This window comes from Sinohyriopsis cumingii, chromosome 6 (genome assembly GCF_028554795.1).
Source record: "Sinohyriopsis cumingii isolate HCF-2022 chromosome 6, ASM2855479v2, whole genome shotgun sequence".
Taxonomy (NCBI): Eukaryota; Metazoa; Mollusca; class Bivalvia; order Unionida; family Unionidae; genus Sinohyriopsis; species Sinohyriopsis cumingii.
In genome coordinates this window covers 147,939,811-147,966,358 of record NC_142966.1, presented here as the reverse complement: position 1 = coordinate 147,966,358, position 26,548 = coordinate 147,939,811, and the positions used below count along the sequence as shown (strand labels likewise).

At 35.1% G+C, this 26,548-nt stretch overlaps 1 protein-coding gene across 5 annotated transcripts in view; it reads right to left on the bottom strand.

Annotated features, from left to right (window-relative positions):
• LOC149798233 (protein mothers against dpp-like) overlaps window positions 1–26,548 on the bottom strand; it is a 69,985-nt gene that overhangs the window by 22,953 nt on the left and 20,484 nt on the right. For 3 of the 5 annotated variants that reach the window (XM_089963347.1, XM_089963351.1, XM_089963348.1), the window contains one exon: window positions 1,376–1,803. In XM_089963347.1, the coding sequence (XP_089819473.1) occupies window positions 1,376–1,790 (415 nt within the window). In that variant the 5' untranslated portion in view covers window positions 1,791–1,803. Of the gene's footprint in view, window positions 1–1,375; window positions 1,804–21,254; window positions 21,397–21,429; window positions 21,596–26,548 lie in introns of those variants that run through there. The other 2 variants (XM_089963349.1, XM_089963350.1) reach the window with 2 other exon arrangements.

The window sequence follows — 26,548 nt, the reverse complement described above, 5'->3', positions numbered from 1 at the left end:
TTCAAAATCCAAGCAGGGAGACTGAATAAAAATATTGGGAGATGGGGACATGAAATCGGGAGGTTTTTCTTGGCATTTTTAACACCTTGTTTTCACTAAATATTGACCGATCTTACGGGTCCAATGTGCATGAAATTCGCAAAGGACTCGCTGTTTTTCCCTTTATTTACCCCCAGGACATGCCCTATTTTCATATTCAGGTCAGCTGTGGCCGAACTGCACAACAGCTAAAGGTAGTCTTAAATAAACAAGCAAGAAAGCCAGCACAACTAATTAAAAGTTAATCCTGCTTAATGATGCAACTATTTTGTGAAAATGACTGGCCCTCTGTCACAATTCAAAGAAACCATGTTCTACACTACTGTGTATTATGGAAGCACCTGCAATAGATTGGCAAATAAAGGATCCCCAATTCTGGTGAACTAAAGGAACTGAAATAGACAGCCTCATGGTACTGTACACGTGGCAACTATTTTCCCCTCATTGTATATCCGACATTATCTCCTTATTGTCAACTCATAAGGTATTTAGTATTGTTTACTATAAATGTATGTAGTCTGAATTAGTTTTAGTTTTTTAAGGACACATATGCTGTAAGTTATGTATTTTCATTCCTTCTTTTAATTTAACAATGGTAATTAAAGTTGGTATATATGATATAAAAATGCCAGGTGTTCATTTGTTTAAGTTTCTTAGGTGGAAATGGCACTATAGTATATGGAGTTAAAGCATTCATAGTGATCATTCTTTGGATTGCACTTTTTATTGTTTATATCTATTCAGTTTGGGGGTCAGCTTATATGCGAATGGGCTTATATGTGAGTATATATGGTAGATATAACTGCATGAATCATTACTAGGCATGTCCTACATGTACACATACCTTGTACTGTGCATTAAATAAAAAATGTATGGGTCTGGTAATGGCATAAAAATGGGAAATGAAAAGTTAGTACTATTTTCTTTTATGCCATTCTCTTTTATGCAGCTTGTGTTGGTCCATGTCTCAGTTTCCAACCTAAGTTACTGCCTCAGGGGTGAAAAACTTGGCACAGTCAGTACCCATTTATTTTTGGCAAATGTAATAAAATGTTCTATGGTCATACCCATTAAAATAGGGTAGGTTGGGTTCCCCCACCACATATATTTATACTTTTGGACAAAAGCCTTCATTATGTATTTTATCTGCAGTGAAGGATAAGCAAAATCAAACCCTGTTGGAACAATATTTAATCCAAGAAGCTGTCTTTTATAACCCTCAATTTATATTTTCTTATTCAACTAATATATCTGGGGAAAAAGCATATAGTAAATATATTAGATGAATAAAAATTATTAAATACTTATCATTGTTGTACAGTCAATTTAGAAATACCTGGACTTTCCACCCTCTTGTAATGATAGGGATTGATGCAGACATCCTTCTGCTTGGCGCTGAAAGGGTACTCACAACATTCGAGGGGTTTCAGTTCATGATGACTCTGTAGGTCTGGCCATCTCCAAACACGACAGTAAATCACATGAGGAAGTCCCTTCCTGTGTGACACTTGCAGCCTCCCATCAAGTGAACGTGGAATTGTCACACATTTACTTGGTTGGCCAGGACAACTCAACGCTTTCTCTAAGTCCTCAAGAGCCCCTTTTTTCTTTTTCAACTTCTTGACGAGAGAATCAACAGCCTTTTCTGCCCATTTTTCTTCCTCATCTCCTTGTTTCCACCCAAGGAGACGCTTGACAGCCGGACTTGTGAAGGAGAACAGACTGTTGAGACTAGATATTGTTGAGCTCATTCTAGATCAAAGCCTGAAGTAAAGAAGACAGTTCATTTAGCTGTAAGGTTAATTAATTATAAAGGAAGGAGAACTCATATAAATTAAAAATAGTTAGAAAGAAAAAAGAATTAAATCAAGCATCTTAATACAAAGCATCTCTTATGAACAAGTATGGTTCAAAATGGTATATTATGGTAATAATAAAAATGGCTCCAAAATGGCATCTGCATAGATGTATTTGTACAATACATTTGCTAAACATTTCAATTATATCCGAATTCTCAAATGTCAAACTACTTTAACTGTCTCTCCTCAAGAAAAAGAATGTTCCCTAAATTAACATGCACATAATAAAACTGGGAAGGGGAGGGGGCTATTTTCTGACTCATTATGACAATGCATTCTGGAATGTTGGTGTAAATGATCTCCACTGCATCTGACAGAAAATCAATGCCTAAAATGCAGAATAGTATTATACAGCATGGTTTTAAATTTCCTGTAATACTATATTCAAATTTAAAAGATGAAAGAAATAGAGACTCCTCCTCTATAGATAGAATGTAAAAAAGTTAAGCAAACATTTGATTCCACAAGAATTTGCATGTTGCTAATTTTTTTATTTTTTTTACTCCAACAGCCAAAAACGGACAATTAAAGTATGTGTGAAATTAGCTATAAAAATTTGTTCATATGGTAAGGTACAAGTAAACATGATTATCAGCCGGGAATCAAAATGTTAAATATTTCTATTTGTGAAGTAAAATTGGGTTCAGTTTACAAAATCACTTTTTAAATATTTAAGTAAATGAGAAGACATTGTGACACAGAAAAATGCAGTCAGCTGTCAATGTAAACCTTGCAGAGATTCTCAAACATATTTTAGAAGCACTAAACTTTGATCTACAGGTTTTTACTTCACAATTTGAATCGTCAACATTTTGTATGTACAGTAGTCCCCCTCTTATAAGGCCACCCCTATTGCAGCAGGGAAGTGGCCTTATAATGAGGGTGGCCTTTATAGAGGGGGATGACAAATGCGAATGGTAAATACTTATGAAGAAAGTCACAAGTACATTTAATTCTAAAACATTTAATATTTTCATAAAAAAATAACATGCATTTTGTGAAATAAATGCAAAACAAACATTTTCAAAAGAATGGTATGAATAACCATTGATATAGTTTTAAAACGGTCTTTATAATTATGTTACAGATCACATCATCTGTCACTTTGTTGGTAACCGTCTAAAAAACAAACCAGTCTCATACACAATAAAAAATGTCCTTGCTGTCATATCCCCTGCATATATTGTTGGTCTTTTGTTCCAATCTTCGACAACTTCGTTATTAACATAAGCTGATTCTCCACTAAGGACAGAACACTTAATACTGTGTCGGACTTGAAATCTGTGCAGCCATCCATTACCTGCAGTAAAGTTGTCATAGCCCATTTCAATTGTTGCTTTTTCTTGGATCATTTGACTGGTGAGTGAAATTTTCTTAGCATGCACAGTGCAGAACCATTCAAAAACCTTGTCATTCAAATCAGGATACAAACATCTCTTGGCTTAAACAATCTTCCTTTCCCCGTCCATTTCACCTTCCCACTTCTGCAGAACTGTTTCCTTATCTTTCACGATATTGTTTATCAGAGTCTTTCTGACATATACCCCCCCTTTTTGGTCAGTTGAATTACTTTCAGTTTTATTCTAAACTGAGAATTTTTATTTTCCTCGATTACATGTTGATCATTTTGCAGTAAGTTATTCATGTTGCCTGCTACAATACTGGTAAAACAATTTTTATGCATCTAAACAAATTGACGTGTTTTTAAAGGAAGTGATCTTGTCACGTGATTCGTTAGTCGCAGTCTGGTACCCTATTGTTATTGTACATTTCTTTACACTAAGTGAGAGAAGCCAAAACGGCTTCAATATGTACCATTTAACATCATTTGACCTCGTGGCCGTTAGGATTTATAATCTTGACAATTATTGTCAGTTAAGTAATAGCCACTAATCATCAAAGTGAACAAGCTCAACGTCTTACCAAGGGAAGCCATAAAGACTATCAAACCATGTTCCTGCTGACTTGTGTATTGTACATCGATACTGCCACTTCTCAGCTGTTACTACTGTTCAATAATTGCAATCTTAACAATTATCAGAGTTACTAAACCGGACATCTTATGATAACACAGCAGTAAGGCTAATTGGATTACATGTACTTACCCTTTTGTATGGATTAAAATTTGAGTCTTTCTCGGTTTTATGGAATAAATGTGGCTTCTTGTGAGTCATACATGATATAATATTGACCTTAGTGGTACATGTACTTTAATCAACACTTGTTTCAGTAACGAAAACCTAACATCGGGAAACAGAAATTGGATTACTTAACACACGTTATGAGTAAAATACTGGTTCTGGATACATATTAAAATAAAACGCGGCCGCTTGTGAGGGGTAAATTTGATATTATTGGACTAATATGCTGGCAGCTGGTCATGTTAGCCCGGGTGGCCTTTCGTGAGGGGTACTTTTGAACAAACTTGTTGATGCCAACGGATTCTGGCTGTAAGGACCGGGTGGCATTGGTCAGGGGGCTGTTCAAGAGGGGGACTACTGTATGTCTTATTCAAAATTTGTTTAATGTATGTCTTGTTTATACTCAAACATGCATTATCTTCTGATCAAAATTAACGAGTGAACTTTAATCTCAAAGCCTTGCTTCAATCTGTTCTGTCAATTGTATCAATTCTCTAGGATTTTCATACAATACTTACATAAAACTGGAAAATGAGAAAATTGTACAAGTATGATCTAGCTCTTTGACAGATATCCTTATTACTCTTGTGAAAATATATATACGGGATGGTCTTTTTCTAAACATAGCAAGACTGATAGGTAGACTGTGAAAATGACTAGCCCTGCTGAACCTTCAATAGTTTGTCCAAGAAAACAGACAGGCATCAAGCTAGTGGACTATAGCAATCCTACCTACTGGGACACTGCTTTATCTACATCGATTCCCTTTTAAATTAAAGACATTTTTCTTTTTTTCAAAATTAATTTTATACAATACAATGGCAATGATGCTAGCTATTACATGAAGCATCTGAATTTCCATTTTTTCAAAATATAAAATACCTGCATTATCAGAATCTTCCTGTGGCTTCATTATGCACTTATTTGCACTGAAATTTTTCCAATTTGACAAGACAACCCCCCCCCCATGCATTAGCACTTGATAGTGTGTGTGTGTGATTTGTATTTTTAACATATCTTTAAAAGAATTTCAGTCATATTGCTATGTCTGCAGTGTGACAGTTTATAGTGATGCCTGGCACCGGGGCATCATGCTGCAGACATGTAGCATCATGTCCCACCCCATCACATTATCCTAACAAAAGGCTGCCCAGACCTTACACTAACCTCTTAATGCTGAGCACCAAGCAAGGCAGCTGTCACAACCATTTTATGTCTTTTAAATGACTCAAACCCATGACCTCCCACAACCGAGGTGGGACTTGAAAGAATGAAACTAAATAACACATACTGAATGCATAATCTTCTGGGAACAATTTGCTACTTTATGAAGAAAAAACCATGATCTATCATTTAATTATGCAACTTCCAGTTAGAACAAAGATAATGCATTTTGTATTTTCAAGTCCATTAATATTGTCATCACCATGGGTAAAGAAGACAAATTTGCAGGATGGCCCTGTTGAACTTTTATGTTACAGTTCGACAGTATAATCTAAAAATCTAGAATAAACAAGATACTGTCTGAACACGAGAAAGAGAGAGGTTTTGACTTTTGATACAAAGGTCTATCTGGTGTCTCAGAAGTCACCAAGCTATGACTGAGGTGCAAGGTGTTACTCTTTATTGGGAAATGAAATCTTGAAACATCTGACTTTAAAATTTAATTATATGAGAGAGAGACAGACAGACAGACTGTTGATAATGGCTACTGTAGAAGTAGAACAACCACTGAAGCATCTTTGCTAGTCAAGGCTCCAATGTGTCAACCCTACCTACGCCTTGGCAGATAGTACATATATTTCAGAGCTTTTTCTTGGTGACATCTGTTGGATTTCATGAGTTATCTCCCTTAGTATGTAATGCCAACTAAACCGATAGCGAGAAACAGTTGTGCGTTACATGTCTGCTGAAAATGGTGGAGGCAAATCACTTCAAAAGGATACTTTGTAAGTTAAGCATCAGAAGTATGACTATATACCAGATAGAAGCCATTACATGTGTATTTCGGGGAAGGGATGTATTTGTACAAACATGGGGTCACGGTGGAAAACTGCTTATTTTTTAGTCCATTCCAGCTCTGTTCTCCACTTGTCTCAATCTTGTAGGAACAGTGTTCAAATTTGAACAACTTTATTTTGATTACTGCCAATTTGAATGAAATTAACAGACCCAAATCACCAAAATATCTGAACAATCTGCCAAGGTGTAGATAACGTTAACACATCGAAACCTTGGCCAGCAAAGATGCCACTGATGCCAAGTTTTTCCTTGGGATAGACCATTTAATTTTCAATGTGGGTGGAGGTGTTACAAAACAACACACAAACAACTGGGAAAACTGTCTTGATATGATTTGTATAAAAAAGACCCTATTCTATACTTGATTATTAGCTGAAAATAAATTATGACAAAAAAAATAATTTGAATTATGGTAGTAGCCTGAAGGGTCTGATGTTCTACAGGGCAAACTGAAGTTCCAGGAATTCAAGATAAGGCCATTTCATACTTTGAAAGATGTGCTGAAACCATCTCTAATATTGTTCAGTGATGACAAGATGTTCAAATTAACTGCTGTGCTGGAATATTTAATGTCATACTGGCACCTTTATTTCATTATGACCATCCATTCAGGGGAGTAGCAAATGCAAGATTTCAAGACAGCCATTAGGATAGCCATATTAGATGTATGATAGCACCATTTTCATTTAGGACCAACTACATATCATAAGAAGCCTACTGGTGAAAATCCCATGCTGATAAAGTAATATATTTCGGAGAAATAGTGATAAAAAATTTTTCCAAACACCACTGTGGTGGCTATATTGGAGGTCAGATTGACACCATTTTCATTTATGACCAACTAGAAACTACAAGTAGTTATTCAGTGAAACCCCTTATATGAACATTAATTATGGGGAAGCAGTGATAGCCAGCTTTCAAGATGGCCATAATGGATGTCTATGCAGAACAGCTTTCATTTAGGAACAACCTGACATATGTAGTCTGCCAGTAAAAATCACGCTGATCAACGTTATTTACGGGGGAGTAGCGATAACAATAGCTGTGGCAGTGACAATGGTTATGCAAGTGGCACCAGGTTCATTTAGAATTCTTGTGAAAACTCCTTTGTCAATATGACTTTTTTGTTCAGGAGTAGCAGCTATCCCTTTAACTCAAAGAGTCCGTTGCTATGTAAACAGTTGATATGAGTGTGCCTAAGCCACAAAGTGCACTGTGCTATAAATTAAACACCTATTACCTATATGACTATGCACATAGGCCTGCCCATTAAATTTAAAGCAGTGCATGTCAAGTTCAACAATTTGTTAACAATTTTACACTTTTTTGTAAACATCAATTATCTATAGAAAGGTTAAGAGTAAAATCTGATCTTTGAAGTTGTTTAATTATTTTCCCCCACAAATTTTTTAATATGCTTCAAAATCTTAAGAGAACGTCACTGTCATGTCAGTGAAGCAGTGTAATCATGTTCAGCAGACTTTTCTCGACTTTGTAACATACTGGTTCATTGTCTATGTCTACATCACTAAATCATCACAATTTGATAAATCATAAAAAAATCAGTGTTGTCTGCATCAACATTGCAGCCTATATCTGATTTAGTGAAGCCTTCATATTTGTAATTCTAATTATCCAAACTTAAGTGCTGAATGAAATCCACAACCTCCATTTTCTAGAGTGAAGAATCAGACTCAGTTTCTTCAAATAGCAGATTATGACTAGATCCTAAATAGCAATCACATTATGTGATATAATGGCCATTTACTTCAATAACTATAGTATCTAACAGGCAGTTTTCGATAAAGGTGGTGCTATGAAAATGAGCTCAATCACTGCAGTTTACTATAGATGTCCAAATACGATTCCATGTGAATTGTGAAGGGGCATCCAAGCATGCTTGTACATGTACATGTATCTGGTAGAGGCATCCACTAGTGCTTGCATAAGAATAGGATAGAAGAATTCAAAAGTGCTTATGTATAGTAAAGGGCAAATAAGATTTGGAAGATGACAGCAGTGGTGACAATATGGGGCATCAGATCAGCACCATTTTTACTTTGGACCAACTAGACATTGTAAGAAGTCTTTCAATTAAAACCTAATGTTGATTTTACCATCTAATTGGGAGGCGTAGCTATAACAAGATTTTCAAGATGGCCATATTAGACACCTAATCTGCACTGTTTTCATTTACATCCCACAAGACACCAGAAGAAGGCTTCTGGTGAAAACCTTATGTCGATATGACTTTTCGCTCAGGTGAAGTAGCAATAACAAGATATGGTGGCCATATTAAATGTCAGACTGGATTTTTCATTTAGGACCTTGTACACAAAATAAAAAGTCAATCATTGAAAATGCCATGCTGATATGACCATACTCTAGTGAAGTAGCAAGATTTTCAAGATAACTAGTAGTGGCCATATCGGCTGTCCAAGTGGCACTATTTTCATTTAGGACCAACCACACCATGGGATGAATGCATGTGTTGAGTTTCCTGGCAATCCTCGAAGAAGTTTATTAGGTGAAGCAATAACAAACATTTGCAAACAGCAGTTGAAGGATGGAATGAAAGACAATTTTATTAGGTCTTCAGATCTATGACAAACAGAATTTCAAAATCCCAGCATCCCCAAATTAAATTGTAGATTCCAAAAAGTATGTCTAATAGTAGGCCCTATTGCATCAGAATCTAGCTGTTCCAAGTTGTAAATGTTCAACATCATGGCCAGTCCCCCCGCCTCTCCAGTATGTTTCCTATTGAACTGGTTTTAAAATCAGGGTGAGAAGTATTTTTTTCTTCAAATTATTAAAAAAAAAACTTTATATTATAATGATTAGTATACATAATGTACTAAATACTTCAAGTACAGGCCTAAACTGGCCCAGTTGGACATAAAACTTCATTTAATGGATTGTTTTCAAAAAATGGCAAATTTTGATACATTATAATGATTAGTATATACAGAGTAATACTTGTGTCAAGTACTAGGCTAAACCAGCTAAATTAAGTGCTCAAACAAATTTTGGGAATTTAAAAAAAAAATTATTATTTGGCTTGTGATGTAGTTGATGTTATGTAATGCTATTTCTGTTGAAGGACTGAGCATGTGGTTCACATCTGAGTTCAGATTCAGTGTTTTTTTAAATATTTTTTTAATTGTAAATAGCAGTGTTTGTCATTTAATTATTCATCTCAGAGGATTAATTTCCCTTTGAGACAAAATGGGACACATTTATGCTGTTAAGAGAAGTTGTAAAATTGTGCCTCAAGTCAGTGTTGGTTCAGATTTTTCTTAATATAAAAAAATGAGCAAAATAGTAAAATTCCTGAGTGTTAGTGATATAATTTCCACTGATCATGATGTAAAATTATTGGACAACATTTTTTAAACTCATTAACATGTCATGTTTACACATCTTGAGGTTGTACATTACTTCCAAGCTCAGTGCCATTAACATTAGTATTTATGATACACCCAAGTCGGTGGTATTACAGAAAAGCAGACATTAGTTCTAAAATAATATCATATAATGTAGACTTTCATTACAAAATGCAGCAGGAAACCTAATTTTTGAGACCCAATCTTTTTCAGCCAAAAATTACCAGTTAGTGAACCAGTTTCTGAATTTTAGACTTTATGACCAGAGATCTAAAGCAGACTAGTTTAAATTGCACATGAACAGGTTAACTTTGAGATTTGTAACAAAAAGTGGCCAGGACACAACAATCATGGGTATATGCAAAAAATTCCAATTTTTACCCTTCTGTACACGCGCAAGTGAAATAGCCAATACAAAAGAAATTTTATACACATGGGCTTCTGGCTAAATGAAAATCTCTTGGAAGCAGATGTATTTGGTTGCATTCAGAAGTAATTCACAAAATGTGTTTCCAACCCAGTTTTAAGGTGCAAATGAAAATAATATCCAGGGGTTCATGAGTTAAACTAAACTGTTAATGCACACAAATGCTTGGCTTGATTGAAAAGAATGATTGCATGAAACAAATCAACCTCTTTTCAACACATAAGTTGAATATACAATACTCTACTGATATGACTTTGTTTCATAGTCCAAATACATAATTGACATTGTTATGTATATCTGATTTAATATATATATATATATTTTAATTTAATTGTTTGTTTGTCAATTTTACATTTTTATTTTTATTACATGCTATTGTAATGTAAATTTATTCACTAGAGATGATTTTTCAGAAAATTGTTTGACCTTGACTGTTATTTATAAACAACAGGTGTTGATCTAAATTCTGACCTGGATTCAAAATTAGTAAACAAAGTTCAATTTTATTTTTAATATGATTAGTTGTTGTCAAAGTCGTGATGTGACTACATGGGTTACAGAAGTAAACACTTTTAAAAAAAAATTTATTCTGGGAATAAAATCATTGGTCTAATTAAGGCCATATTCTGTGTATGTGATATAAACATGATCATGTGACCCCCCCTCTGATTTCGCAAATTGGGTAAATTCTGAAACTGCATTGCATCTCATGATACAATATAATCATTGTTTTGAGAGAGATTTCTCAGTTTTGGGCTTTTCATACCGATGTCCAGTTAATATGTTGTAGCCAGATTTGAGCTACAATAATTCTTCAGATCAGTTATATTTCAAAAGGATTAATTCTTTATTCTCTGGAAATATTTTGAGGAGTGCTCACACAGAAATTTTGGAAAGACATTGCTTACAAATTTGATCTGGATTTCCAACACTGGAGTGCCATTATTTGTATTCCTACTTGGAACTGTAGATAAGCACAGTGCTGACGACAGCATATGTCATCGTCATCCATCTTGGATTTTACATCAGGATTCGAATTTGAAATTATTAGAACATTTATTACTAGGACTTTTGCAATTTAATTCGTGGATTAGATTATTTTTCGATTTGATTCTTGAAACCGTTCTTCTCCCTTTTTTTCATTTTTACAAAATTTTCCAGGAAAATAAATTATTTGTTACATTTCAGAAAGCTTGTTGTTTTCACTCTTTCTGTCTTACTGTTTATTCGAGCCTAAACACGTAACAACATAAAAACAATTCATTAACTGGTATCACAGACTCTTTCCATGAGTAGTCTTCATGCATTAGCTATCTAAATGTCAATGAATCATGTCTACCATCCCCCTCCATGATGGAGCATTACAACACCTGCCTGCTGAGTTGCAGAGATGATTTTAAAGTATTTATCACAGAGCAAGCATACAGAAAACGAAGTGCCCCACCATGATACCTGGAAAAACAAAAAGTGCACGAGTTGAATTGCCCACACAGCATAGATAAAGTTCTTTTAAGTAGGTATACATTGAAACTGTTTGCCAAGACCAGTTCTACAATGATAAAATCAAAATATTTTTTTTTTTTAAATGGCTAAAGCATCCATTACAATCAGATCACAGATCAATTTTGACCACTTTCTCTCACTTCACTGTCATCTCTTTTGAGATTTTACTGCAATGTACATGAAGGGAACCAACTATGGACCACCAGTGCTTTAATTGAAGGGTTACTATGATTACAATGGTAATATAATTCTCCTTTTACTAGCATCCTCCAAAATCTTGATGGGAAAAATCAATAGCTGTTAGATATCCAGATCCAAGGATGATGAAAGTGCACAGCTGAGATAAACTAAACAAGAGAAATCGATAGTGACTGAAAAGACTTCATTCTGATGAATTACACAACTCTAGTGATGCTCCATCAGTCCAAATTAGTTTCTTTCCATAAAAAAATGTTGTAATTATATTATCCCAAAGGCTTTTTTTAAATATAAAACTTACAAGTAACCAATAAAACTAGTAACAATACTGACATTTGCATTAAAGCTTATTGATAAAAAAGGACCACAACCAAATCTAAAAATTAAGAGAGAAATATATCAATAAGCTTTGTTGTCTCCAAGACAATCGATAAATCTCCAAGTTCCACATGCCATAGAATTTTGTCCAATCAAGAGATTTACTTTCATGCAGTGCAGAGGGACTCAATTTTATATCCCCACACAGGTAAAGCCTGAAAAAAAACCCCACAAACCAGTGCTGATTTTTGAAAACTACATTCATTGCCTGATGTGTTTCACGGACATAAATGAACATGAGGCCCAAGTAGTCCTGATATCACTCACAGTACAGTTGACACATGTCCACTTGTGAAGACAAATTCACACATGTATTGAAACTGTAGAAGACAAAGAAAAACTTGGAGTGCAAAGTTGTTACACTGTCCATTCATGCTGGGGTCATTTATCTTCTTTCCTAGACCATACAGCATCACTTCTGGGCACTGAAAGGACACCATTTATAAAAGATCCCCCTCCCCCAATCTCTCTCTCTTTACCTGTGGACTGAACTATGATTCTTGACATAGAAACTGTTTATAATCTACATGGCCAGGATCTTGTTTGGTTCTCTAAAAAATGTACCAATTGATGTTATTGTTGTAGGGTTTAATGCCATTTTTCAGCACATGATAGGCTATACATGGCGGCCAGTATTAATGGTGTAGGAAGAACCCGGGAAAACCCCGGAAAGAGCCACCGACCCATGAGAAGCTACTGCAAGCTTTCTCACATACCCACATTGGCTGAATCCGAGACTTGAACCCACGCAGACAGAGGTGAGATGGCAGTGGTCCGTAATGGAGAATGGTTTAGACCACTCAGCCACTCGGGGCCCCCTGTACCAATTGACATCTACATTACCTGTAACCTTCCTAAGGCTCCTGCTTCTCCACATATTTTGTTTGCAATATATGTTATAAAAAGTGTTATGTCAGGAGGTTGTTTACTGTTCTAGAGATGCTCCAAATCATGAATTCGTGTGTGGGTGTGGGTGTGTCTAGTTTGGTGGGTGGGTGTCAGTACACATTGATTACAATCTGCATTGAAATGAAGAATAGTCACATTTAATATTATAATAATGTAAAAAAAATTTTTTTTAAATGAGTGAGAAATCAATGCTCAATGATGGAAAGCTGCACGAAAAACCTTTGCAATACAGTATACAAGTAGGTCTAGCCTTAAGTTTTATTCCTTGCCACCTCTCATTCTATTCACTCATTCTTTCCCCATTTTTTTTTCCTATGATCTAAAAAAAGGAACCAAAAAAACTACTAAAAAATATGATAATGGAACAGTGGTCATCATTTCATCTTTCCCAGATCAACATCCATGCTGATGAAGATAGCTTCTCACCTTTTCACTGATTCTTTTGGTGCATGGATGATTGCAGAATCATATTTCCACTGTGTTTAAGAAGCTCTGCATTGTCATAGCAGCCTTTGCTAGAATATTTATATCCTTACTGTCTGGATTTAAGTCGTATAGCTCTATGATGGAAACTGGGTGTTTGACTATTTCTGTAACTGTTTCTACTTTGAGCAATTTCTGCTGGCCTACACGGTATATTGGCATCTTCTGTGAAATCAGATCTCCACTGTCCTATGTGAAGATCAGACAGCAACAAGGTAGGGGGCATGTTCTGGTGACATATTTTATCACCATAATCACTAATTATATCAATCAATCAAATGAAGTCTTATATCTTCACATTTTGGAGTCTGAACAGTGTGGCTAAAGAGCATCAACATGTGCCATATGATTTGATTCATTTACAGATTTTCGAAAGCTGCATTTCTATTGGCCAACAAAAATGCCACCAGAATGTGACCGCTAAGCAGCTGCTGTCAGATCTTCACGTGGTACAATGGAGATCTGATTTTAACCAGATTAGCCGTGACCATGACATTTTGTCTGATATGGTGAGGCAGGTTTGCTGAAAAGTTTCATTTATAAATTATTAACCCTTTAGCTACAACTGCTGCATCTAAGCGTCTCTTGTAAATAACTCTTGAACCCCAATAACACATATATGCAGTGCCGATAAGCCTAGTTTACTACCCCATACTACAACATAATCATCAACCCACCTTGAGGCTAACCAGGACATGACAAGATTTTCCATATAAGACCTTTCTACAACAGTCTTGCATAAATGCATGGAAAATTATGACCCTCCCAAAAACCCGTCAATTGATGAAGGCATTACTGCTTAAAATTTGGCATTAAAGACTGGGAAAGAGCCCATCCCCAAACTGTTTACATCCATAATTTCAAGCGCATGTTGGAAAGCCCGATGGAGAGACAGGGAGAGTGACAGAAGAAGGATTAGGATCTAGAGTGGTGAAAGACCTTACCAGAAAAATAATAAAATAAACCCACCATATATATATATATATATATATATGGACAATTTCTTTTCCAATCCCCAAATATTTGAAGATTTATGTGGGATGGACTCTTCTGTTGTGGTACAGTCTGAGGAAATAGGAAAGGAATGCCAGAACCTTTATATAAAAAAAACTGGTTTAAAAAGCCAGGGTGATATGAAAATCATGCAAAAAGAGACTGGTCTGTGTTGCCTGGAAAGACAAGAAAATTGTCCATATTTTATTTAACAACATGGATGACAATGTGTTCACTACAAGTCATGATGTGGACAATCCATGACAATCACTACATCCTGCCCATGACAAAAAGTGAAATGATTACGGTACATCAGGCAAATGTGGATTTCCGAAATCCATGACACATGTAATAAATAGCATTGGTTTATGTATCAATCAACATATCCAAATTTTATTTAATTAGCCGTATGTCAGCATCTGTGCAATTTTCATGTTGAATCAACTACTTTACTTTCCAGAGATTGTTTGGAAACAGCAAATTCCCACACTAAACTGAACAAGTAATTTAGTTACTGCCCTTCATTCCCTATTGTGCTTGTTCAACACAAAAGGAATGTTTCTGGTCAGGCTAAGTTTAAAAATAAACAGTTTAAAAACAAACACACCCAATCATTTGAATTTAAGACTGAATGTAATATACATGCAAAATGATCTAGTGGACTCGTTTCAAAGTGTTTACAATGCAGCTTGGTAAGGATGGTGTGGGTTGCATGGTAGTATCATCATATACCATAGTAGACAAAGAAAAACAGAAGGATTTGATAGCTTTATCACACCACTGCAAAGGGAGCTATTTCAGAATAATATTTTTTGATGGCATCATAGGATTTTCCCATGGTTACTAAGGAAGCAATACTGTTAATCAGGGAGCAACCCGAAACAAAATTTTAATATAGCTTGTTGTAAAAAACATTCCTACCATCTCTGATCAAAACAGACTTGTTCTGGAGATGCTGAAAATAGGTTTTTCATAAAGTACAGCCCATGCGATGTTTTGCTCCTATTCATGTTGCAATGGGGGAGTTAATTCCCTCCAAGTTCAATCCAAAATGAAGCTGCAGAGCTAAAGGGGTAAAACCTAAAAATCACCACCACCACTCAACTGGCAGGTCTTGTGCTTGTATAATGCAATTGGGGCTGGTCGACATTTGAATTGCCAATGCATGAAGACCAATCACTGAGGCCCTGAGTGGCTGAGTGGTCTAAAGCGCTCTCCGTTACGGATCACTGCCATCTCACCTCTGTCTGCGTGGGTTGGAGTCTCGGATTCAGCCAGAAAGTCTGCCAGTAGCTTCTCGAGGGTCGGTGGTTCTTTCCGGGGATTTCCCGGGTTCTTCCTCCACCATTAATACTGGCCGCCACGTATAGCCTATCGTGTGCTGAAAAATGGCGTTAAACCCTATAACAACAACAACAACAACCACCAATCACTGAAAGACATGGATGTTAAGATATATACAAATAAAATTTCAGGTGTGCAAAATAGGTATGATTTACAATTAAGTCACGTTTTGGGGGCAATGAGACAATTTTTTCCAACTGGAAAAAAAAGCAATATAACAATAGCATTATTCTGCAATCAAAACATACTTATAGTCAAAAACTTTAGTATAATAAAAAAGAACAAACTTATACCCAAATATGAATTCTATATTAAATAAAACAAACCAATATATGGAAACAACAGAACATAGCAGAATAAGAGTACTAGGTATTTTAATAATCCATATCTGGAATGGTTGCTACAAAGGGCAGATGGGAGGGCACTGGGGACAAAGTTGGAGGTACACACATTTATTTCTATATAGCTAGAGTGCAAATGATGACAAATCAAAAAGATATATCAAAATATGATGAATGGCTGTATAAAGATTTAAATTTAGAAAATGTATATTTAAGCCACGCAATAGTCACAAAGGTAAATATCTGAATCACACATTCATACTTAGTACTACAGAACAAAGAAGGTATATTTATCTTTACCTCAGACAATGACATTTTGTGGATCTAGGCGAGAATGAATACATGCTATTATCATACGAGTGATTTGACACATTAATTGCTTTGCTTATTTGGAATCATTAAGCATAATTTTATTTTGTGAATGTAATAAAATTCACAAATATCACTATTCACACATGGAGTAAAGATCAGTAACAGTTTTCAATCATGATGCAAATGAACTGAAATAACACAATGAGGACTGACAATGGAACAGGGAATGTACATTTCAGAAATCATGAAATCAACAAAATTCGTGGAAAACTCTAAAAACTGTATGAAATGCATTTTGTAATTTTATCCATATTTTTGTTAGCTTATCCAGTCATTGAAAAGAATGACAATAAAGTACAAAATTGAATGTCTTTAAAAAATGCTTCAAATTTTCTTATTTATTACTGAGTAGATATACTTAGAGGTCGACTTTGCACAGATTTTTCCATTGGCCTGCAGGGACAGCTTACAATGAAATCAAGTAGCCTTCCCAATTAAATAAGAATAATGACTTTAGAATAATTAACTTGCTTGTGTGCCTTAAGCTATCAGCATTAAGTAACTGGCACTTATAGGCAAGTGGGTCTGAAGCAACACTGACCCATGTTTGGATAACATTTCATGAAATATCTGTTAAGCAAAACCTGAAATACTCACCAAAATTAACTTTATCATCAACAGTAACTTTATAAGATATGTCAAATAATGACTGGACAGATTATAAATCTCAAACTATTTAAATGGTTACTCTGCTATTGTGCCATTAGCACTTGTAACTAGACCCCCCCCCATTTCATCTAAGTTTAGATTGAAAGACTAAAACCTGTGATCTCTTGATTACACATACATGACTGTTTCATAAATTATCTTATTTTAAAAAAACTTGTATTATATTCTGCATTATATATTGTATGATACTGTATTAAAAACATAAAGCTAAAAAAGAACTTTTCGTTTCAGTAAAATTGTCATGTATCTATATTTTTTATCTCTATATAATATGATCATTGTAGTTACTAAATAAATAATTTAAGACCAATATCAAAGTTAATTGTCTCTTTCTGTATCCCACTTAACACATTAACCCCTGGAGCTTTTTGTCAATTGCGCCTGAAAATCGAGTAGGAAATACATTTTGAAAGCTATTTCTGAATAGACTCGAAAACACCAAATCCCCGGTCATCTTTCAATAACATACTGCCTAGTTGTGTTAGAAACATCGTTTTTCATTGGCTATTTGACTTGCACACAAGTGGAAGGGTAAAAGTTGGAGTTCTTTTTTTTTTGTTGCTAAATGGAGCCATTATATTTGTATGGAGACCACTCTTTATTCCAAATGCCCATCTTATCCTACTTTTTGCAAAGGCTCATCTGTCTGTTTGCAGTTCATACCGGTTTGCCTTAGATCTGAGACCAAAAAGTCTAAAATCCGGACACAAAATCGGATTCCGACCACAGGCGAATTTTGGGTAGAAAATAGTCGGGTCCAAAAAATGAGTTTTTTTAATCTGTATTTTGTAGTGCAACTAGATATTCCAGATTATTTGGTATCATTTAAGAGCTAAATCTTTCTACCTTTCTATAATACCACCCACTTTTGTGTATCGTGCATGACCATGACACTACAGAGCTCGGCAGTAGGCTACTACCTCCTGCCCCATTAAGTCATCACTAGGGGTTAATGTGTTAATGTTATCATTTTGATTTTTAAACACCAGAAATGGTTGTGGCATTTTTTTAATTAAAAATCTTTTAACTTGTCAATCATTCCATATCAATATCAAAACAGAATCCAACCTGAAACGTGTTTCAGGGACCTGCGAAACAAAAAAATAGCTACTGATTAAAAACAGAAGTTGGAGCTGAAAAGCTGGGATAAATTAAATCCAAACAAGCATGAAATCAGTAAAGATTTGCTATCTATATGTAATAAATTTATGTCAGCGGTGGGCAAAATACAGCCCATGACCTGGAGTTATCTGTAAATGTACATCATAGGGTATGGTTTTAAATATCACTTATCAGTCTGCACCCTGAAAGTTGCCCATGCTTGCTTTATGTAATGGTTTTCAAAATTCAAAGTACCGGATTCACTCACTGAAAATTTAGACTATCAGGCATTAACTATCTTGTGAAATTCTATATTACATGTATAAAGATTTCAAAATGATATATTAATAAAATTTCATTTAAATGCTTTTTACATATCCAAAATCTATTTTTATTTTTTATAAATCATTGGTTCTGGGTCATATCTTTTTGCAAAAATTCTAATATAAAATTCAGAAAAACTAAATAAACAAATATAAATGCTGATCTACGACTACTTTTAAGAAGCTCTGGAGATCATTTTATAAAAATAATGCCACAATGTGTAAGAATATTCGCTGAAAACCTCAGAATTACGTCTTTTAATAGGTAACTCACGCTAGCAAGAACAGTAATTCTTCCAGCACGTGAGTATATAAATGAAAACAATGGCAACAATATGGCATAAATTGAATTCAAAAACACAAAAACTTCATGTTATGACAAAGCAGACATTCATACAAAGGAATTAAATTATACAAACATGTTGTCATTCATTACACTAAATATATTACAAAATTTTGGTACAATGTTTGGTGTGTAATGTATTTTCAAGGTTAGACTAGGACTTTATATTTACAAATGACAGGTTTTATCATTGGAAGGCCTATTTGATTTAAAATTATCAAGTCTAGTAGAGGAGGTAAAATTTAAATTATATTGAAGAAATGAAAACCAATTCATGGCATTTGTTGTGAATATCAATTCTGAACAATGGCGTTGTAGGGAGCACAAACAATCAAGCTATACCATATTAATGTCTTAAAAATATAAAAATAATCATAGATATTTTGTGAGAACTCAGGACCAATTCCTTCTCTCTCACTCTCTCATACAGATTAATACAGGGGCCCCAAGTGGCAGAGTGGTCTAAAGCGCTCTCCGTTACGGATCACTGCCATCTCCGAACATGATTTTGGCCTTCCATAAAAAAACCTGAAAATCTGAAAGGGGGGTTTTGGAGTCCTCCCCCAACGGGGTTTTGAGGGGCAGCGCCCCCGATCAGGGGGTCCAGATGGCCGAAGGCCCCCGGCCAAAAATGTATTTTACACTCATGAAAAGCTGCTCCTGGCGCAACTTATGATCATAATATATAACAAAATAATCATTTGAAGAACAAACAAACCATACATTTTCAACTTGAAAAATTTCACAATATTTATTGTCACATGAATTTCTTCTCCATTACTATTGGTGCTTAAGTTATTTCATGTGCATGTCAGTGTTCACATTGTAATTAAGTCAATAATTAGGCATTTTTTGCTGCCAACATATTACACTTCTCTCTTTTCATAACAAATCTGTAAAATAAACACCAAGTACACCACCTATATACAAACAATCCTATATATTCACTTGTCTTTATGTCCACTGAACAAAACCTGTGCCAGTTGAGCTCTTTTTGCGGCTTTATCAAAGATTTCTTTAGCCTTCCTTTTTGTCACCAATGATTTTGTTGGCTCAATGTGCAATCGTTTCTTTTCCTTCTCAACAAGAGCCTTTTCCTTTCAAACTCCAGCTTGTGATGGCCACATGCAGTGCACATATTCTGACAAAGGGCTACGTCTGTTCCAGACTCTTCCAACCACGACTTCCGTAATGTACATCTTTATTGTAGAGGTCACAAAATGCCAGTCCTCGAGGGTTCAGTTTTCTTATAAACTGACCAACTAAATTTCTGTCGACTTTTTGCTCCAGCCATTCCTATTTCCATACATTTTTTAAACCTTTATCTAAACTTCTCGTGTCATGGTCTCTCTCAACAACTCTGGACACCATTTTTTGTAAGCACGCTTCTTCTTTCCATTGCCACCAGTTTCATTTACACGAAGATTCATTGGATGAATTAAAACTTTTGACCAATCAGAATACTCTTTACGAGAGTCGTGGGCTAACTAATATATGGAGCGAATACGTTACAAGGGTCATTGTGGAATGGGACCGAACAGACTGTTTAAAAAACTGGATCGGACATAATAAATAAAAAAAGGGACTATATCAAGAAAAATCGGATTCAAGTCAGGAGAAAAGTGGAATTCCGCTTTAAAACAGAAAAATCATGTCTGCATCTCACCTCTGTCTGTGTGGGTTCAAGTCTCGGATTCAGCCAATGTGGGTATGTGAGAAAGCTTGCCAGTAGCTTCTCGTGGGTCAGTGGTTCTTTCCCGGGTTTTCCCGGGTTCTTCCTCCACCATTAATACACTCCGCCATGTATAGCCTATCGTGTGCTGAAAATGGTGTTAATCCCTACAACAACAACAGATTAATACTACTTCATGAACTGTATAATATTGCTCAAAATTGATCAGAATTATTGATATCAAATTTTTTTGACAACCAACATTTAATACTGCAACATACACAATTACACCAAAGAAATGCAGATTTACTCTGGTAATAAATTAGTGGAAAACCTGTACAATGTGAAAAGGTGATTGAGGAATTTGTCGAGAATATTGGCCATATGGCTGACATCCTTTGTAGAATTGGTGCAGTAGTCACATTTTTTTCTTCTTTTCTTGGTAATTAATTATAAAGATATAAAAACTTAGAAAAACTATCTTACCATAATTAAATTGTTACACAAAACAGATGCTGAATGTGCTAAAACTGAACAGTAAGTTGAGTCAGTACAAATACTATCTACTTATAAGAAGTTTTCTGTAGAATGAAATATCTCACCTATCACAAATGTTACGTATGACCTATAAAAAATTAACACAGTCTTCATGTTGATACTGGAAAAGTCATGAATGTCTAGTCACTGGCCAATACAGGAGACAAAAAAATAGTTTTATGCTTAAAAAACAGTCATAACTGGAGGTACTTACTATGTCACTCTGAATCCACAAAAAAAGAATTTGCTCAAAATCCCATGGCTTTCTAATCCTTAGTGAAATGTGTTAACATGGTGATTCTCATGACTACAGATTCTATAGGCTAACAGTGATGAAAATGTTGGTAAAAGCTGTATATAAAAGGAATTTTAAATCCTCCTACACTTACTAAATTGACACTTGAAGATCTGTGACAGATAATTTTGACTATTGTTCAAAACTGTATTCTCCCACTGCTTGTCCTATCATAATGAAAAAGGATAGCAGAGACCTCCTCCACACCAAAGCAAATCCTCAGATCTTTATTTATCCAAGCTGTGATCTATATTTAATTACAAGTGAGCTCTAGGTAGACTTTGACTTCAGGGCCCTTACCAATGCTTCAATGATCACCAACAATACCCCTAGCATGGTGATTAATGAGTGAGGTAACATTGTACTGCCTGACCTCCAACAGCATATCAGTCATTACATGTTATGGGGCCTGTCTAAAGCAGCTCATATTCAAATACAGTAATGATTTCACAGTGACAACACAAAATATATCTTACTCAATGCATAGTCATGAATTAATTAAAGGAGATAATTTGTTTTCTTGACCTTGTATTATTCGTTCTAAAGACTAAAACGACAGTGTCAAATTTTATTAATGCATTGCAATGTTTGGATAATGTGCATATCGATCTATCATGTTTATCAACTATTAAATGTAAAGCCAACATCACTGAGTTTTGAAAAATGGAAAAGTTCCAGTGTGAAAGATTTACACTACTTATTGGTCTATGACCAAAAGGGATCACTTATTTGATCCATCAAAACAGCTAAATCCAATTTTCCCTCAAAATATGTTTAAGGAAATATATAACATTGGATCAACAGGCCATGAGATTAGCACTAAATTAAATAAAGATTTGGTAAAAATAAATAACTGGTGTGAATACAATGGTATGAAGATAAATGCACTCAAATTAAAAGTCATGATCATGGGTAGTCTAACAAGTGTAAATGCTGAGAAAATGATTTCAAAGTAATGATAAAAGGAATGGATATACAACAGTCTGAAAATGAAAAACTACTTGGCATCATGATAGACAAAATCTTGTGCTGGAAAATGCAAGTTAATAAGATCATTAAAAAAGTTAACTTGTTGCTTTATCTCTTGAATAGAATAAAACCTTATCTACCTCAAGAACAGAGAAAGATATCCTGCTACGCATATTATCATGCCACATCTAGAATAATGTTGTTCTATCTGGGGTAATAGTGATGCAGAAAATCAGGAAAGATTACTGAAATTTTAAAATAGAGCAGCTAGAGTTATTCTTTATACTGATTTAGATACACCATCTTTTTAAAACCCAAAGGTGGCTTTCATTTCTATCCTTACATGGCTTGGCTCCTGATTATCTTATATTTGTTAAAAATGTACGTATGTATGAACTAAGAGCGATAAAAAAAAACAAGTTATATTTACCTAAACCAAATTCAGAGTTTCAAAGAGTTTTGCTTTTTTTGGAGCCAAACTATGGAATTCCATACCACCTTATAAGAAGCCAGCTGACTCATGCCAAGCTTTTAAAAAGCTCCTAAGTCAAAATCTACAGATACGATCATTTGTATGATTTTGTTTAATTCAGTATCACTACTTTTTACAACAATGTTATGTACTCACCAATAATGTTTTACATGTTTGCTACTACTATTTGTATGAATCCTGTATGTACTCATCCTTGAAGATATGTACATATTTAATTGTGGCGAATTGTCTAGTTTTTAAAAGTATTTGTTGTCTCAAGACACCTCATCTTGAAAAAATTATGCATTATATATATATTTGTCCAAATGTCAGTGTAGAAGGACTCATGGAAGATTGGTCACTTTGACCAAATGAGCTTCTTCTTTAAAACAAAGTCATTATAATTATTATTATTTTCTAGAACAGAAAATGTAAGAAAAGGTGAATTCTTCCTAAAAAATTCACTGTCAATGCAATCATTTTTACTTTTTAAGTCACTTATCTCCATCTAATTACATTCAGTCTGGAGCAAAATAATTGGCCCAGGGTCTATGGATTTGTGTCAAGTGTTTACAGTATGATAGGTCATTTTATACTACAGCAAAACTCGTTTCGACACAATATAAAACCACTTCTCACCAGCAACAACATTGGTCTAGTTTCATTTACTATCTACAAACGCAACATTAAGCAACAAGACCATTTCCAAATGCGACATTTTCTAAGACCAATTGGTTGTTCTTGTTGTAGGGTTTAATGCCATTTTTCAGCACATGATAGGCTATCCATGATGGCCAGTATTAATGGTGGAGGAAGAACCCATGGAAATCCCGGAAAGAACCACCAACCCATGAGAAGCTACTGGCAAGCTTTCTCACATACCCACATTGGCCAAATTGGAGACAGGAACCCACACAGAGCTGAAATGGCAGTGATCCATAACAGAGAGTGCTTTAGACCACTCGCCCACTTGAGGCCTGAAGACCAATTGGTGGTCACAGTTTTACTCTGCATCATAGTTTTGGGTGTCTGTGTTTTTACAGTTCAACAGGACAAGTAGGCTATTTATTAACAAGGCAACTGCAGTAAAGTGCCTTACATGATGATACATCAAAAGCAGCTGACCCTGGCAGAACCAATAGTAGAATTATACCCAGCATCCTTTTGGTCACCAGTCAGACAAGTTAACCACTGAGACACCAAATCTCCTAAATATCAACTGCAATTTTTTTGCATCATTGAGACATGCAACAAATTTGACTAAAATCAGGCCTCCATTGTCATATGTGAAGATCTGACAGCGACCGCTTTTAATGGTCATGTTCTAGTGACCTCTTATTACCATAATCACTAATCTAAAGAAAATATAATTATACAAGTACTGATGTCAAAATTTTGGGAAATTTCTAATGGGTACGCGTCAATCTCAACGATCAGTTACCAGGGTACATGATCAAAGGGAAATTGTACTAAATGTGAACCTGAACTGTTTTGTTATAGGTTCACAAATGCCAAACCCCCAAGAAAGGTATAAGTGTATTTTGTTACTAATATAACTGGCAAAAAAGCATAATCAACAGTCAATTTTTATTAATTTTTTCAATATTATTAAATATCAAAGGTTTCCCATATATTTAAATATTTCAGTAAAAAATTTCTTTTGGTATAGTTGTCCATTTTATTTTCCTAACATGGTATAAGAAGTGCATGTTATGGTAACCAAGTTTTTGTGTTGCCTTTGCCGTGACAAAATATATGTCTTGGGTTTCCCACTAATAAAAAAGGTCCAGTAAATGAACACGTGAACAGTGGCCCTGACCTGAACAGCTAATACTCACTCCATGGCCACAAACTTGAGGCAAAAATGGCATTAGTTAAACCGGACATTTCTAGTGAGCTTTCTTTTATTTGATTTGTAGTAAGTATTTAAATTTTATTTTGTCAAATACTTCTTAATCAGTTCTTTGTGTTGCTGTCAACAAAAGTTAGTGATCCAGTTAACACCATCAGGATCTCAAAACAAGCATGTTTATGTCGCAAGAAAAATGGCACACGGACAATGGACAGTTAAGCTTGAAATATCAGTGTTGATCCTTAAATAGGGCGCACAAGAAAAGAGAAGTGTCCTCCCTTGTATTATTATGTATTACATGTATGACAAGTATATTGTAAGCAACCATACAAACCCTGTAATGATGAATAAATGTGCACATGACATGAGCCTCAAAATGTAATCGTTATTCTGTGTCTTGATCTGAACATGGAATACTTTTTTTTAAACGGTTACCCGGATGTTTATTATCCAGGTTATTATCAATGTATAGAAGCCCAAATACCTGGGTACACATTGGCATCCTTATCTACAAGGATGAATTTTACCAGGATGAATTTTAAAAGAACAGTGATACACAAGTTTTTTCAATAATGCCTGTAAATTTGACGAAGTAAATGATCTTGTGTGGCAATAGTTCAGTCATGCCATGATGAAAAACATTCCAATACCGGGCTCTATAATCAAAGAAAAGTTTTCAAAAATGCTAAAAATGTTGGACTTTAAGGGATGGTTAGATCACTGGAATATGCATCTTATAATTGATTTATAGTCAGCGAGTGCTGGTGTAAGTTTACATATAAAGGAATAATGTCGAAAAAATATCAGCAAGATTATAGAGATGTATATGTGTGCGTGTGATTTAGATTTTTAATGTAGCTTTAAGAAAATTTCATATCGCTATAATATCTGCAGTGTGGCAGTTTATAGTGATGAATAACAAACACTAGCACATCATGTCGCAGACATGTAGCATGATATCCCACCCAGCCACCGACCAATCACAATATCCTGACACCAGGCCGACTAGTCCTAACAATAACATCTTAATGCTGAGTGAGGCAGCTGTAGGTACCATTTTTAGAAGTCTTTGGTATGACTTGGTTGTGGTTCAAACCTGTGACCTTCCGCATCTAAGGCAGACATTCTAACAACAAGGCCACTGGAGCAGTCCAATTATAGAGATTATACTCCAAATAACTTATATAACTGCACCAAGATCAGGCCTTTTTTCCATGCACTTGCTGACAAAACTTTGTGAGTAAATGGTCTCAAAAGGCCATAATCCGCCACGGAGAGGAAAGTGTTATTTCTATGCAGTGATATGGGTGAAAAATTGAAACCATGTGTAATCGACAAGGCCCAGAAACCCTGCTGCTTTAAGAATATTGATGTTACAAATCTGCTAGTGACATATGCTGGTAACGGGAAATTGTTGATGACTACAGATATTCACTGAAGGGATAACTAATGCAAACAAACAGATGGCAGGAGAGGCAAATCATTATGTTCTTGGACAATACTACATCAAAATCATCTGATTGAAATTCATACCAGCTAACATGTAACCTTTTGCAGACCTTGACCAGGACATAAGTCATGCATTCAAGGCTAGATATTGGATACATCTGAGTGCCACCTGGTCTAATCAAGATGAGCACTGAAGTTGCCAGGTTCCCTATTAATGCGGACAATGATTATGTCAGCAAAGATGACAATGAGGATATTCCCATGGCTCAACTGGCTCTTGAATTAGGACTGGACAATGACCGTGACTGCCTATAAAATTGACAATTATGTTCCTGTTGAGGATAGTTCTGATAACTAGGACAGTGAACTTGTGTTAGTTTTGTGAAAACAATCAGGACGATGGTGAAAGACATCAATAAGATGAGAAAGTAAGTCCTGAACCACCTGGCATTGATATGAATTACCCTTAAA